The sequence below is a fragment of the Culicoides brevitarsis genome, chromosome 3, assembly GCF_036172545.1.
Source record: "Culicoides brevitarsis isolate CSIRO-B50_1 chromosome 3, AGI_CSIRO_Cbre_v1, whole genome shotgun sequence".
NCBI classification, from domain to species: Eukaryota; Metazoa; Arthropoda; class Insecta; order Diptera; family Ceratopogonidae; genus Culicoides; species Culicoides brevitarsis.
The window spans coordinates 3,129,060-3,140,900 of record NC_087087.1 but is presented as its reverse complement, the minus strand read 5'-3'; the positions used below and the strand labels follow the sequence as shown (position 1 = coordinate 3,140,900).

General features: G+C 19.2%; 1 protein-coding gene across 1 annotated transcript in view; it reads right to left on the bottom strand.

Moving 5' to 3' along the window:
• Nucleotides 1-3,111: 3,111 nt before the first annotated feature.
• Nucleotides 3,112-11,841, bottom strand: part of LOC134833049 (homeotic protein ultrabithorax-like) — a 58,117-nt gene continuing 49,387 nt past the window's right edge. Inside the window, exon 4 of the mRNA XM_063847212.1 lies at nucleotides 3,112-3,461. Coding sequence (XP_063703282.1) covers nucleotides 3,172-3,461 — 290 coding nt within the window. The 3' untranslated portion in view covers nucleotides 3,112-3,171. The remainder of the gene's footprint in view (nucleotides 3,462-11,841) is intronic.

The window sequence follows — 11,841 nt, the reverse complement described above, 5'->3', positions numbered from 1 at the left end:
ATTGACAAAGGAATACTTTTGTATCTTTTTTTTGTTGTTTCTTCTTCTTTTTCATTTTCTTCTTTAACCAAATATTGCATCTATTTGTATATAATATAATATTATGATAAATAATAGTTTTTTTTTATTTTATCATTTACTTCAGCATTGTTCATTATTATTATTATTTATTATTATTATTACATTAAAATAGAATCTACTTATAATTTCCATTATATTCACACAAATTTATAATAAATGATGGCAAAACATCATTCTACTTTCTTTCTTTTCATTTTTTAATATTATTAATTATTTTGTATAGTTTTGTATATTTTTTACGTATTTCTTTTCATGTTCCACATTACTGTATTTTTTGTTTTTTTTTTTTTATTTTAAATTAATTTAATTTAATTTCTAAAAATGTATATAATTTAAACACTTTACTTTTTTAATATTATTTTTATTTATTTATATTTATAGTATTTCATCATAATAAATTATTACGTATATTAAGTTTCTATATTTTTTTCTTCACATCTGGGGACAATTTTTGTGTTTTTTTTATTATTTTTTTGTAAGTATTAAAATTTTATTAACTACTTTATTTATATTAATAATAGTTTTGTTTTTTTTTTAATAATTAATTTTATTAAACTTTATTATATTATATATTTCTTCAATACTAATTTTCATTTTTTTTTACACAGGTGAAAATAATAATTAATTAAAATTTAAAAATTATCTATTTTTTTCTTGTATTATAATAATAATAATTAATATTTTTTTTATAATTATATAGGAAACTAGTACTTTTTTAATTGTGTTTAAAATGTATACAACGTTAATAATGTAAAATGGCAAATAATTGGATTTTTGTGTAAAAATAGTATTTACTCCAATACAAACATTTATCTTTTTTTTTTCAATATAATTTTAATTTATTTTTTATAAAAATGACTTTTTAGCCAATATTTTTTTTAATATTATTACGTATACTCAAGTATATTGTTGACTTTCTCATTCATCATAATTTTCGAATATATATATTTAAAAGTGTGTAGAGAAGAAATATTTTTTAATAAAGGTATTGATCAATTTTATTTATTATGATAATATAATAATAATAATAATAAGTGTATATTGGTAAGTAAGTTGAAATTAATTTTGTTTTTTAAAATAATAATAATAATTTTAGTACATGCTAAAGAAAATTATGAAAAAAAAATGAAACAAGTACGTTAACATTACATGTATAGGATTTTTAAGCAAGACTCACCCAATCATGTAGTACATTCTCTTGAAAGTTTATTAACTACGGTGGTCATGTTATAGTTATTATTATTATTATTTTAAATGGTAGATAGTACATAATAAGAAGAAGTGTGTATGATGTAGAAGAGAGTGAGATCGCGGAAGAAAACATATATTTTTTTTTGATTGCTTCTTTTATCGCTACGATTCATTATTATCATATTAATTTTTTTTCTTTATTATTATTAATTTTCTGAACTTATAATGTATGTCTATGTACAATATTGAGGATCACTTTTCTTCACTGGGATTTTGAAAAATTATATTACGAATAATAATAATTATATAATAATAAAAATAAAGTTACTTTTATATATGTATAAAAAAAATCAACAAAATATATCTTTTTTTTTATCAATTATATATTTTTTTAAATAAAATACTTGTTTTTTTTAAGCTGCGGACATAATTAATTTTTTCTATATTATATGTATATTATAATATTATATATATTATATTATATTATATTATATTATATTATATTATATTATATAATAATATATATATAATATATATAATATAATTTAATATAATATAATATATATAATATAATATAATATAATATATTTATTATAATATATTTATATATTTATATATAATTTATAAAATATTGCATTATAATATATTAAATTTTTATATATTTTTTTTCATGCTAAATATTTAAAATTTGGGCATAAATCGAAAAGTTATTTTTTCATCGATTTATGATATAATTTTTAATATTTAGTATAAAAAAAAATTATATACATATAATATAGTAAAAAAAAAATTTGTTCGCCACATTAATAATAATAAAATAATTAATTATCATTTAAAATAAAATAAAATTATGTGCTTTTTTGTTTGTTTTTTCTTTTTCATTAATTTAAACATATAGGAAAACATTAATTTCACTACAATTCACTTATTATACTTATAATAATAACCATTTTTTTATTATTATAAATTATTTTGAAAAGGATTTTTTTTATTTATTATTTGTATACAACTTCACTTCGACGACTGTAATAGTGGCAAATATAAATAATACATTGCGTGAGTGTTTCTTTGTTTTTTTTTTCGGTAAATGTTTCCAAAATATATGTCGATTTTTTAAAAAAGTTTTTATATTTATTATTTTTTTATTTTGTCTTAATTTGATGGACAAGAACGTAATTTTATTATTTTTTTACTATTATTATTATCATTATCAGTTTTTTTCTTTAATATAGTTTATATTACAGTTTTTGTATTAAAAATGTCTGTCAGCGGTAAATTATTAAGTAATTTTTTGGTACTCAATTTTGTACAGTTTCCTTTTTATATTTTATTTATTTATATATTTTTTGTATTTTTTATCTATTTATTTATAATTTTTTCTTTCAACGACGACACTTTAGAAAAAAATGATGATAATGGAGGAAATTAACGGATTAAATTTTTTTAAAATAATTTCATTCAATTACTTATTAAATTATATTTTCTTGTTATTATTATTAAAATTATATATAAAAAAATATAAAAGATCGAATTTCTCGTTGAAAGAGATCGATATCGAGCGTCGTATAATATTACAAAATAATAATAATTTAGAACAACTATCTTCACTCTTTCTCGCGATAAACTTTATTTAATAATATCAATTTTCCGTGCACGTTGTTGTTGTTGTTGTTGTAATGAATGAACATTATTAAGCTAAAAACGATCGCTTACTTACATCCATCATCATCGTCATTATCTTCAATTTTGTGTCTGCAGTGCCGCGTCGACATTTTAAATTATATACTCTCCGCGCGCCGTCGTTGTCCACAAAAAATGTGATGTTGTTTATACGCCATCTCAATGTTTATATATTGAATCTTTATAGCTAGACGAATTATTATACTTGTTACTGTACAGCTAGTTTTGCTCTACCGCGTGTTGTGCTGCCGCTAACGCTGCGGCTTTTTGTGCCTGCGCCTGTTTCTCCTGCTCGTTCAGCTCCTTGATCGCCTGAATTTCCTTTTTCAGCTTCATCCGGCGATTTTGGAACCAGATCTTGATTTGTCTTTCCGTGAGGCAGAGGGCGTGCGCCATTTCGATGCGTCTCCGCCGCGTAAGGTAATGGTTGGTATGGAACTCTTTTTCTAATTCAAGTGTTTGGTATCTTGTGTAAGTTTGTCTGCCGCGTCGCCTTAGCCCATTTGCTCCTGAAATTAGAAGAAAAAAAATTATTTTAATAATATGGAATTTAGTTGCGACTTTTTTTTTAATTTTTTTTTTTTTAATAAAACGTTTTACTTTGTTGAAAACTTTTTATGTCGGTACCGCAGTTCGTGAAAAATTTATTAGCGTGTTCCGTAAATTAAAATTTATTCATGAGCAAAATCGATACTCGGACATGATAATTATAAATAAATGAAATTTCTCATTTTCAGGCACATAGGTTTGTTGTTGCAACTATTTTTAGGGTGTTACAAGTTTTGAAGTTGTTTCAAGATTTTTAATTTTTTTTTTAAATATTTTTTTTTGGATTTTATATGATTTTAAAATTATTAATTTAATTATTATTAATTAAGTTTAATTTAAAAAAAAAATGGAAAAAAATGAAAAAAATTAAAAATGAGATTTTTTTGAAATTTTTTTTCAAACGTCAAAATTTTGACAATTGTCAAATTTTCTTATAAATAAAATATTTTTGATATTGATTTAAATTTTTTCATTAAAATTTATAAAAAAATAATTATAATAAAAAGAAAAATTCTTTTCTGTCATTTTTTAAAATATGTAAAAGGTAACAACATCAAAAAAAAATATTTATCAATTTTTCTAATTTTTTTTAATTTTTGACTCTATGACATTTGTTCATAACTTTTATTCAAAATAATATATTTTTAATTATTTTTTTGTTAATTTTAAAAATTTTACGAGAATTTTTAAAAATGACAAGTTAAATAATCTTATTAAATCTTATTAAATAATATCCAAAATTTCACTACTTTGACAATTTTAAAGATCTTAAATCTTTAATTTTTTTATAATTTTTTTTTAATTTTTTATAAATTTTTTTTTTCGAATTTTTGACTTATTTGTAAATAATTTTTATAAAAAAAAATAAATTTTTAATTTAATTATTTTAAGACTTTTAAAAATTTTTGACAGATGTCATCTTAGCTCATGTCAGATGTCAAAACTTTTTTTGAAAATTTAAAATTTTGAATTTTCACGTTCAAAAATTATATTTTGAATAAAAATTTTATTAGAAATTTAAAAAAATAATTGTTTAAAAAATATTTAAAAAAAAAAATTATTTAAATTTATTTTGACATTTATTAATTTGACAGTTGTCAAAATTTTTCGATAAAATTAATTTTAAAGCATTTTAAAAATTATTTTTATTAAAATAAAAATTATTTTAATAGCTTTTATATCTTTTAAATTTAATTTTTGACCAAATTTTAATAAAATTATGAATTTTAAAAAATTTTTTAAATAATTTTTTTTAATGAAAGGAAACAAATTAAAAAATTGCATCATCCTTAATTGTTAAAGTTTTTCGTGTTAAACCGTATTCGATCTTTGAGATAGCTCGAAATGGAGGTGTTTATTTAACCTCCATCATGTTCTGTGCCGTTCTGAGCTCCGGTCGCACAAAATACGAGAGAGAGAACGAAGAGAATGAAAACACGAACAAATAAATCTGCGGGAGGCATTATTTCATAAATTTTTCATGTGATCGTTTTTTATTTATCTTATTATTTTTATTGTGTAGCGCGAAACAACGTGAAAGGAGTGATTCGAGTGTTTTTCAGTTATTCGCATATCTTTAAGAGTAAAGTTGCTGCTATTGTTGCTGATTTTTTTTTTGTACCGCGTACTCGTCTCTAACATGGATATTTTTTTCTTAAATGGCCGAACAAGTTTTACCTTTTAAAGAATATATTTATCGCATACCACAATTTTAAACATACAACTCTCTAACACAACATTGAATATTCGATGTACTTTTTTTCGTTCGTTTTTGTTGTTGCTGGCGAACATATAAGCAAAAACAACAACATATTCTTCATTATGAATGTTATCCATACCTTATATATCTCGTGGTTTGGTTTTTCTTGCGATTTTTTAAGGCATTGCTGCTGCTGCACAAAAAATAACTACTTTCAAGTCGATGTTTGTTTCATTACGAACGACAAGCGACGACGACGACGACGAGGAAAAAAAGATAGAAAACACATTTTGCGTGCTATAAATAAAATCAAATAGACAAAAACGCTGTACGTTCATTCCATTCGTGATTTTATATATTTTAAAATAAACAAATGTTTAGAATTTTCTTCATTTCCTTTTTTTTCTTCTTTGCTGCACTTTTGACGTCGCTTCGTTGTCGTTTCAGTAGCGTCTTAAGGCAATTTCGCTTTACGTTTAACTAAACTGTTGGCAGTTTTGATGCAATTATTCGACATTCACCGCACCTCTTGCTCGGGTGTTCAATTTTGTTTGTGCACAAGCGAAAGAAAAGAAAGATAAATTAGAGAGAAATAGTTAACTTTGTTGTTTGTTCCTTCATGCTTCATTCCTCTCCCATACATATATTATATATTATTTCATATCACATGTACATATATAAAATTTAAAACAAAACAAAAAAAAAATCTTTTGAAAGCATAAATAGATAAAAAAAAGAACAACGGTTACTTTTCAATATTATTATTTTTTTACTCAGTTAGAAATTTAAAGGAAATATTTATTTAATAAAAAAATATTTGAAATATAAAAAGATATTAAAATATAATTTTAATTATTTATTTAATAAATTAATTTATTAATTAATTTAATTTTATTAATTAATTTTTTTTCATATTAAAAATTTAAAAAAATATTAAATTAAATATTTAAATTATTATTTGTTTAAAAAATATTTTTTATTTAATTTTTTTTTCTAATATTTCAATTTAACTTTCAATATATATATTTTTTTTAAATTAATTTTTTAATTAAAAAAATAAATTTTTATTAAATCAAATATTTTTATTATTTTTTAATTATATTATTTTTTTTCAAATTTTTTTTTCGAGTATTTTTTTTAAATTCCCAAATTTTTAAACATTTTTATTAAATTCATTAAAAAAAATGTTAAATTTATTAAATTAAATATTTTAATAAATAAATTTTTTAAATTGTTTTTTTTTTACTTTCCATTTTTTATTAATATTTATGTTAAATTAATAAATTAAATTTTTCATAAAAAATAAAATAATTATTATTTTTTTTAAATATTTAATTTATTTTATTTTTTTATTAATTTAATTTTTTAATTAATAAATTTTATTTAGTTTTAAATTTTTAAATTTATTTTTTTAATTGAATAAATTATTTTTTTCAGCTTTAAAGGGAAATTTCAAAAATATTTTTAAGCTCAAAATTACATCCAAATTTACCCAAAATTAATTTTTTTATATTTTTTTTAGTAAAAATTCAATTTTTTTTTAAATTTTATATTTTTTTATTTATTAATATTAATAAATATTTTTTATTATTTTAAAATATTTTAATTTTTTTAAATTTCTTAAAATTATTTTAAATTAATGAAAAATTTTTTTATTTTTTTTTACTAAAAAATTTCTATCTGAGTAAAAATAGGAAAAAACTAAAAAAAAAATAAACTTGATGATGGTGACTTGACTTTAATCATGAATCTCACCTCACGAAATAAAAATGTTAGCGGAGACGACATTTTGAGCGACTGACTCAGATGCACGATCCTTTGTTTATTAAAATGACACGAATTTCTCGTATATGTTATTTTTTCTTCTTATATTTTTATTAACATGTTTTGTTAACAACAACTTAGAGCAGGAATAAACACACGAAAAAAAAGTTATAAGATAATTTAAAGATATACAAAAAAAAAAAAATAAAAAAAAGCAAAGTTAAAAGTATATTGATTTATGACTCTATTAGTGAAATCTTATGTGTTTTAAATAAATAAATATTTAAATTTTTTTTCAGCGTTTTTTGTACATTTTTTTGTATGTTATATGTTATACATTATTAACATATATACAAAAAAAAAACGAACGAAAAATGTATAAAATGATTAAGATATTTATTTTTATAAATAAAAGAGCGTACCTGATGAATTTATTTTTTTTGCTGGTCCAATCAACGTACATATAATAAATATATTAAAATAAAAGCATTGGCATGGCGGAGAAGAAACGTTTTTTTTTTGCATTTATAATTTGTTAATAATATATTAATATTTAAAATTGAGGGTGCACGGCAATGTTGTTATTATTTAAAAGTTAATGCCTATAATATCCCCTTATAATTACATTTTTATTGATGCTCAACTGCAATTATAATCTCTTATATATTCGCCATTAGTACAATTATAATATTAAGCAAGTTGTTTAGTGCTGAAAAAAATTATCATCGAGAGATCGCTTGAGAACGTTTATCATCAAGGTAACTGTGCGCGTATTACTAAAAGCACTGCGTGAGGGTTCTTCTTTACTTCTTCTTAAGCAAAAACGCCCCTTTTTATTTTTTTTATTATACTTTTTGGACGAAAATAAGGATTAGAGGTAAGTTTTATGTCTTGACACGAACCGAAGCCGAAAAATGCAATTTTATGAAGTACAAAAATTATTTATTTATTTATTTAATTGGGACTTGAAAACCGGTGTACTTTAATTCGATTCGCTCCAATTTTTTGTTTTATTTTTAAAAATTTTTGCCGAAAGATGTAATATAATAAAATTATCAATAATAATTTAATGATAATAAGTTTCTTTAAGTTATATTTTTTTTAATGATTTTAAAAGATAAAAATTCGATTAAAAGTTATTTTTGAAGTCTGTCTGCTCATAAATTATATTTTTATTAAAATATTATTAATAAATAAATAAATTAATATTAATATTAAAAATAAATATTTCTTAAAAATAATAATATTTCGATATTATTAATTTTTTAAATTTTTTTTTCGATTTTCATAAAATTTTAAATTATGTTGAAAAAAAATCAATTCACAAAAATTAATAATTTTTCATAACAATCGAAAAAATTTTTTTTTTTAATTAATAATATTGAAATATTATTATTTTTAAGAAATTTTCTTAGTATTAATAATTATTTATTTATTTATTTTAAATAAATTTTAATAATAAACTAATTTAAAAAAAAAATAAATAATAATTTTGACAGCAGAACAAATTCGTATAAAGTTGCAATATATTATTAATAATCTTTTTAAAAATTATAGAAAAATTTTATAAATAAAACATAAAAAAATAAATAAATAATTTTTTTATAGTTGAAAATAATTTTTATTTAAGTTGAAGTTTAATTTATTAAACAAAAAAATATAAAATATTAAATTTAATAATTAATAAAATATTTATTTAAATCGTTTTATTTTACAAATTAAATTTCAACTTAAATAAAAATTATTTTTAACTTTGAAAAAAAAATTATTTATTTTTTTTATTTTATTTATAAAATTAATCAAAAATTAATAATAAAAAAATAAATTTTTAAATTATTAATTATTTTTTTATTTTAATAATTTTTTTTATTAATTAATTAAATTTAATAATTTATTAATTAATTAAAAAAAAAATAAAAAAATATTTAATAATAATTTTTTTAAAAAAAAAATATAATTAATATTTAAAAAATAATAATTAAAAAAAATTAAACATAATTTAAAATTTATATTTAAAATAAATACATATTTAAAAAAAATAATTAAAATTATATAAAAAAGCACTTTCATCAACATATATTTTTTTCACACACAAAATAACTCAACATACATTATTTTTTGTTAATTCACGAAAAATTCCTTTAATATCGCGTTACCTACTTTTTTCTTATTTTTTTTCCTCCTTTGTCTCTTCATTATCTTTTTCACTCTGTACATTTTTTTTTTTTTTTTTTTTTTTCAAAAAAGCGTTCAATAACCTGTTGTATATAATTTGGTCAAATTTCTTTTTTAATAAATAGTTGTGGTTACTTCACGTTTTCATTTTTTTTTTTTTTTGTTGTTACAAGTACTTCATTTATGTATGTTAAAACGTTGCACGGAGGACGACGACGACGCGCAATCATGATCGCTTTTGTAATTTATATTAAATGAATGGTTTATATGCCTGCGAGTTACTTTACTTCTTATTTTTTTCTTGTTCTTCCTTCTTTCTTTCACGTGTAACAATCAACTGTTATTTTTACATTGTTGCGTTTTTTTTTGGTACATTAAAGGTTGAGCATCAAGAATTTTTTTTGAGAATAGATTTTATTGAAGTACAAGGACCTCCTCTATTAAAGGGAATTTGTTTCAAAAAAAAAAAAAAATCTTATAAGAATTCACTTCCCTAAATAATAAAAATAAAAATCATGAATATATAAAAATAATAAAAAACACGCATTAAGAACAACCTGCTGCTTAATTATTTTATATTATTATTTAAAAAACATCACTTATTCCTTTATCAGACAATTAAGTACCACATTTAATCGTTCATTCCTTTTTTCTCTCTCTCTCGTACAAAATTGAATTCACAAGCTGCGTTATTATTATTATGCTATAACAATTGTAGTAAATTGCCACTGTTTTGATCTTAATGTGTATGATTGACATAAAATATATTTCATGGATAATAAAAGTGCACATAAACAGACCATATAAATCCACGTGTACAAATTTTTATCTCATTATGGCGCGTATCGTGTATGTCCCGTACAGCCATAGGCGCATACAGGAAAATAAATATGGTTGAACGTCGAAAAAAAGCAAAATAAAGCATAAGAGAGCAAGATAGCAGCATTTGGAATCAAGTGGTGTGAAGCGATTTGACACACAAAAATTTTTCGTGTACGTATATCCTTTATATACCTCTTATATACGACAAATTCCATAAAATATACAAAAGAAAATACAGAAAAGAAGAGAAAGCATAAAAATACGGCGAAATGTTCTTCTTTTGTATTTTATGGTGTGGGTACTTGATTTATTGCAAGTCGCTCGTGGAATTTCTTATTATTTCGTGTTTTGTACACGAAATTCAAGGAAGTTCAAATTTTTTCTTTTGGCGAAAAAATGATGAAAATCAAAAAATTTCTCATTCCCCATAACAAAATTCTAACTTCTAAAAGCGATAGGATGGAAACGAATGCGTAAATAATTGGCAACAATTTCAAAAATAATATAATAATGAAGGGGACAGCAATTATACAAGTGAATAAATCTAATTATTCGTTCGTCTCTGTCCCCTGTTTGGTGCGAAGATAATTTTGGTCTCATACTACTCCGAAAAGGTTGTGCGTGAACCCTTTAAAAAAGAATAAATAACTGTAAACTTTAATTGGAGTTCATTTTTTAAAAGTTATGTTTTTTTGTGGAGTTGAAGCAGAAGTTGTAATTATATTGATGTTCAAGCGTTCAAACAAGAAACGTATTATTATTTTTAAATTTTACGAAAAATCAGTTTCGTCGTTTTTTAAAAAAATTTTATAAAAAAAATATATTTTTTCATGTTTTCTTTAACAAAATTATTTTTTTTAATTAATTTTTTAATTTAATTTAATATTTTATGAAAAATATTTTTATTTAAATAAATAAATTTTTAAAAATAATTTTGAAATATATTTAAATAATATTTTTATAAATTGAAATATTTTTGGTTATAACTTTTTTTATAATTCGTTATAATTCAGTAACAAATTTAATTATTTTTTTTTTAAATTTATCATGTTTTATAATATTATTAAACTTTAATAATTTTAATTTAATAAAAAATAATAAATATAATATTATATGAATAAAAAATTTAAAAAAAAAATATTTAAATAAAATTCAATAACTTTTTCAATTTTTATAAAGTTTTAAGATATATTTAGATTAAATTAAATTAATTTTTTTTAAAATTTTTTAATATTTTGAAATAAAATATATTTTTGAATAATTTTTTATATTTTTAGTAATTAATTTCAAAATTTGTCAATTTGTATATTTTAAAAAGTTAAATTTGAGTTCAACTAAAAAAATTATTTTTTTTAACATTAAAATATTTTTTTTTATAATATTTTTTTTTATTTTTTTAATAATTAAAGTTTTTAATAATAAAAATGTATTTGTTAAAAATAATATTTTTAATTTTGAAAAATTTATTAATAATTTATAAATTTAAAAAAAGTAAAAATTTGGCGAAAATTCAATGAATTTTAAAATTTAATAAAAATGTAATGTTTTGATAAAATTATTTTCAAAATGAGTTTTTAATTTTTTGGTAATTATTATCAAAAAAATAAAATATAACAAAATTTTTTAAAAAAAATTAAAATTTTTATAAAAATTTTGTGAAAAAAAAAGAAAAATATATTAATTTGTATAAAAAAAATTATAAAAATTAAATTTTGTTAAAAATTAACAATAAAAAAATATATAACCATATTAAAAAATTTTAAAAATTAAAAATTTGGCGAAACATGATTTTTCAACAATTTTTTAAATTTTTATTAAAATTAATATTTAAAAAAAATCGACCACACATCGAAAAATAAATCAAAAATTTAACATTTTTT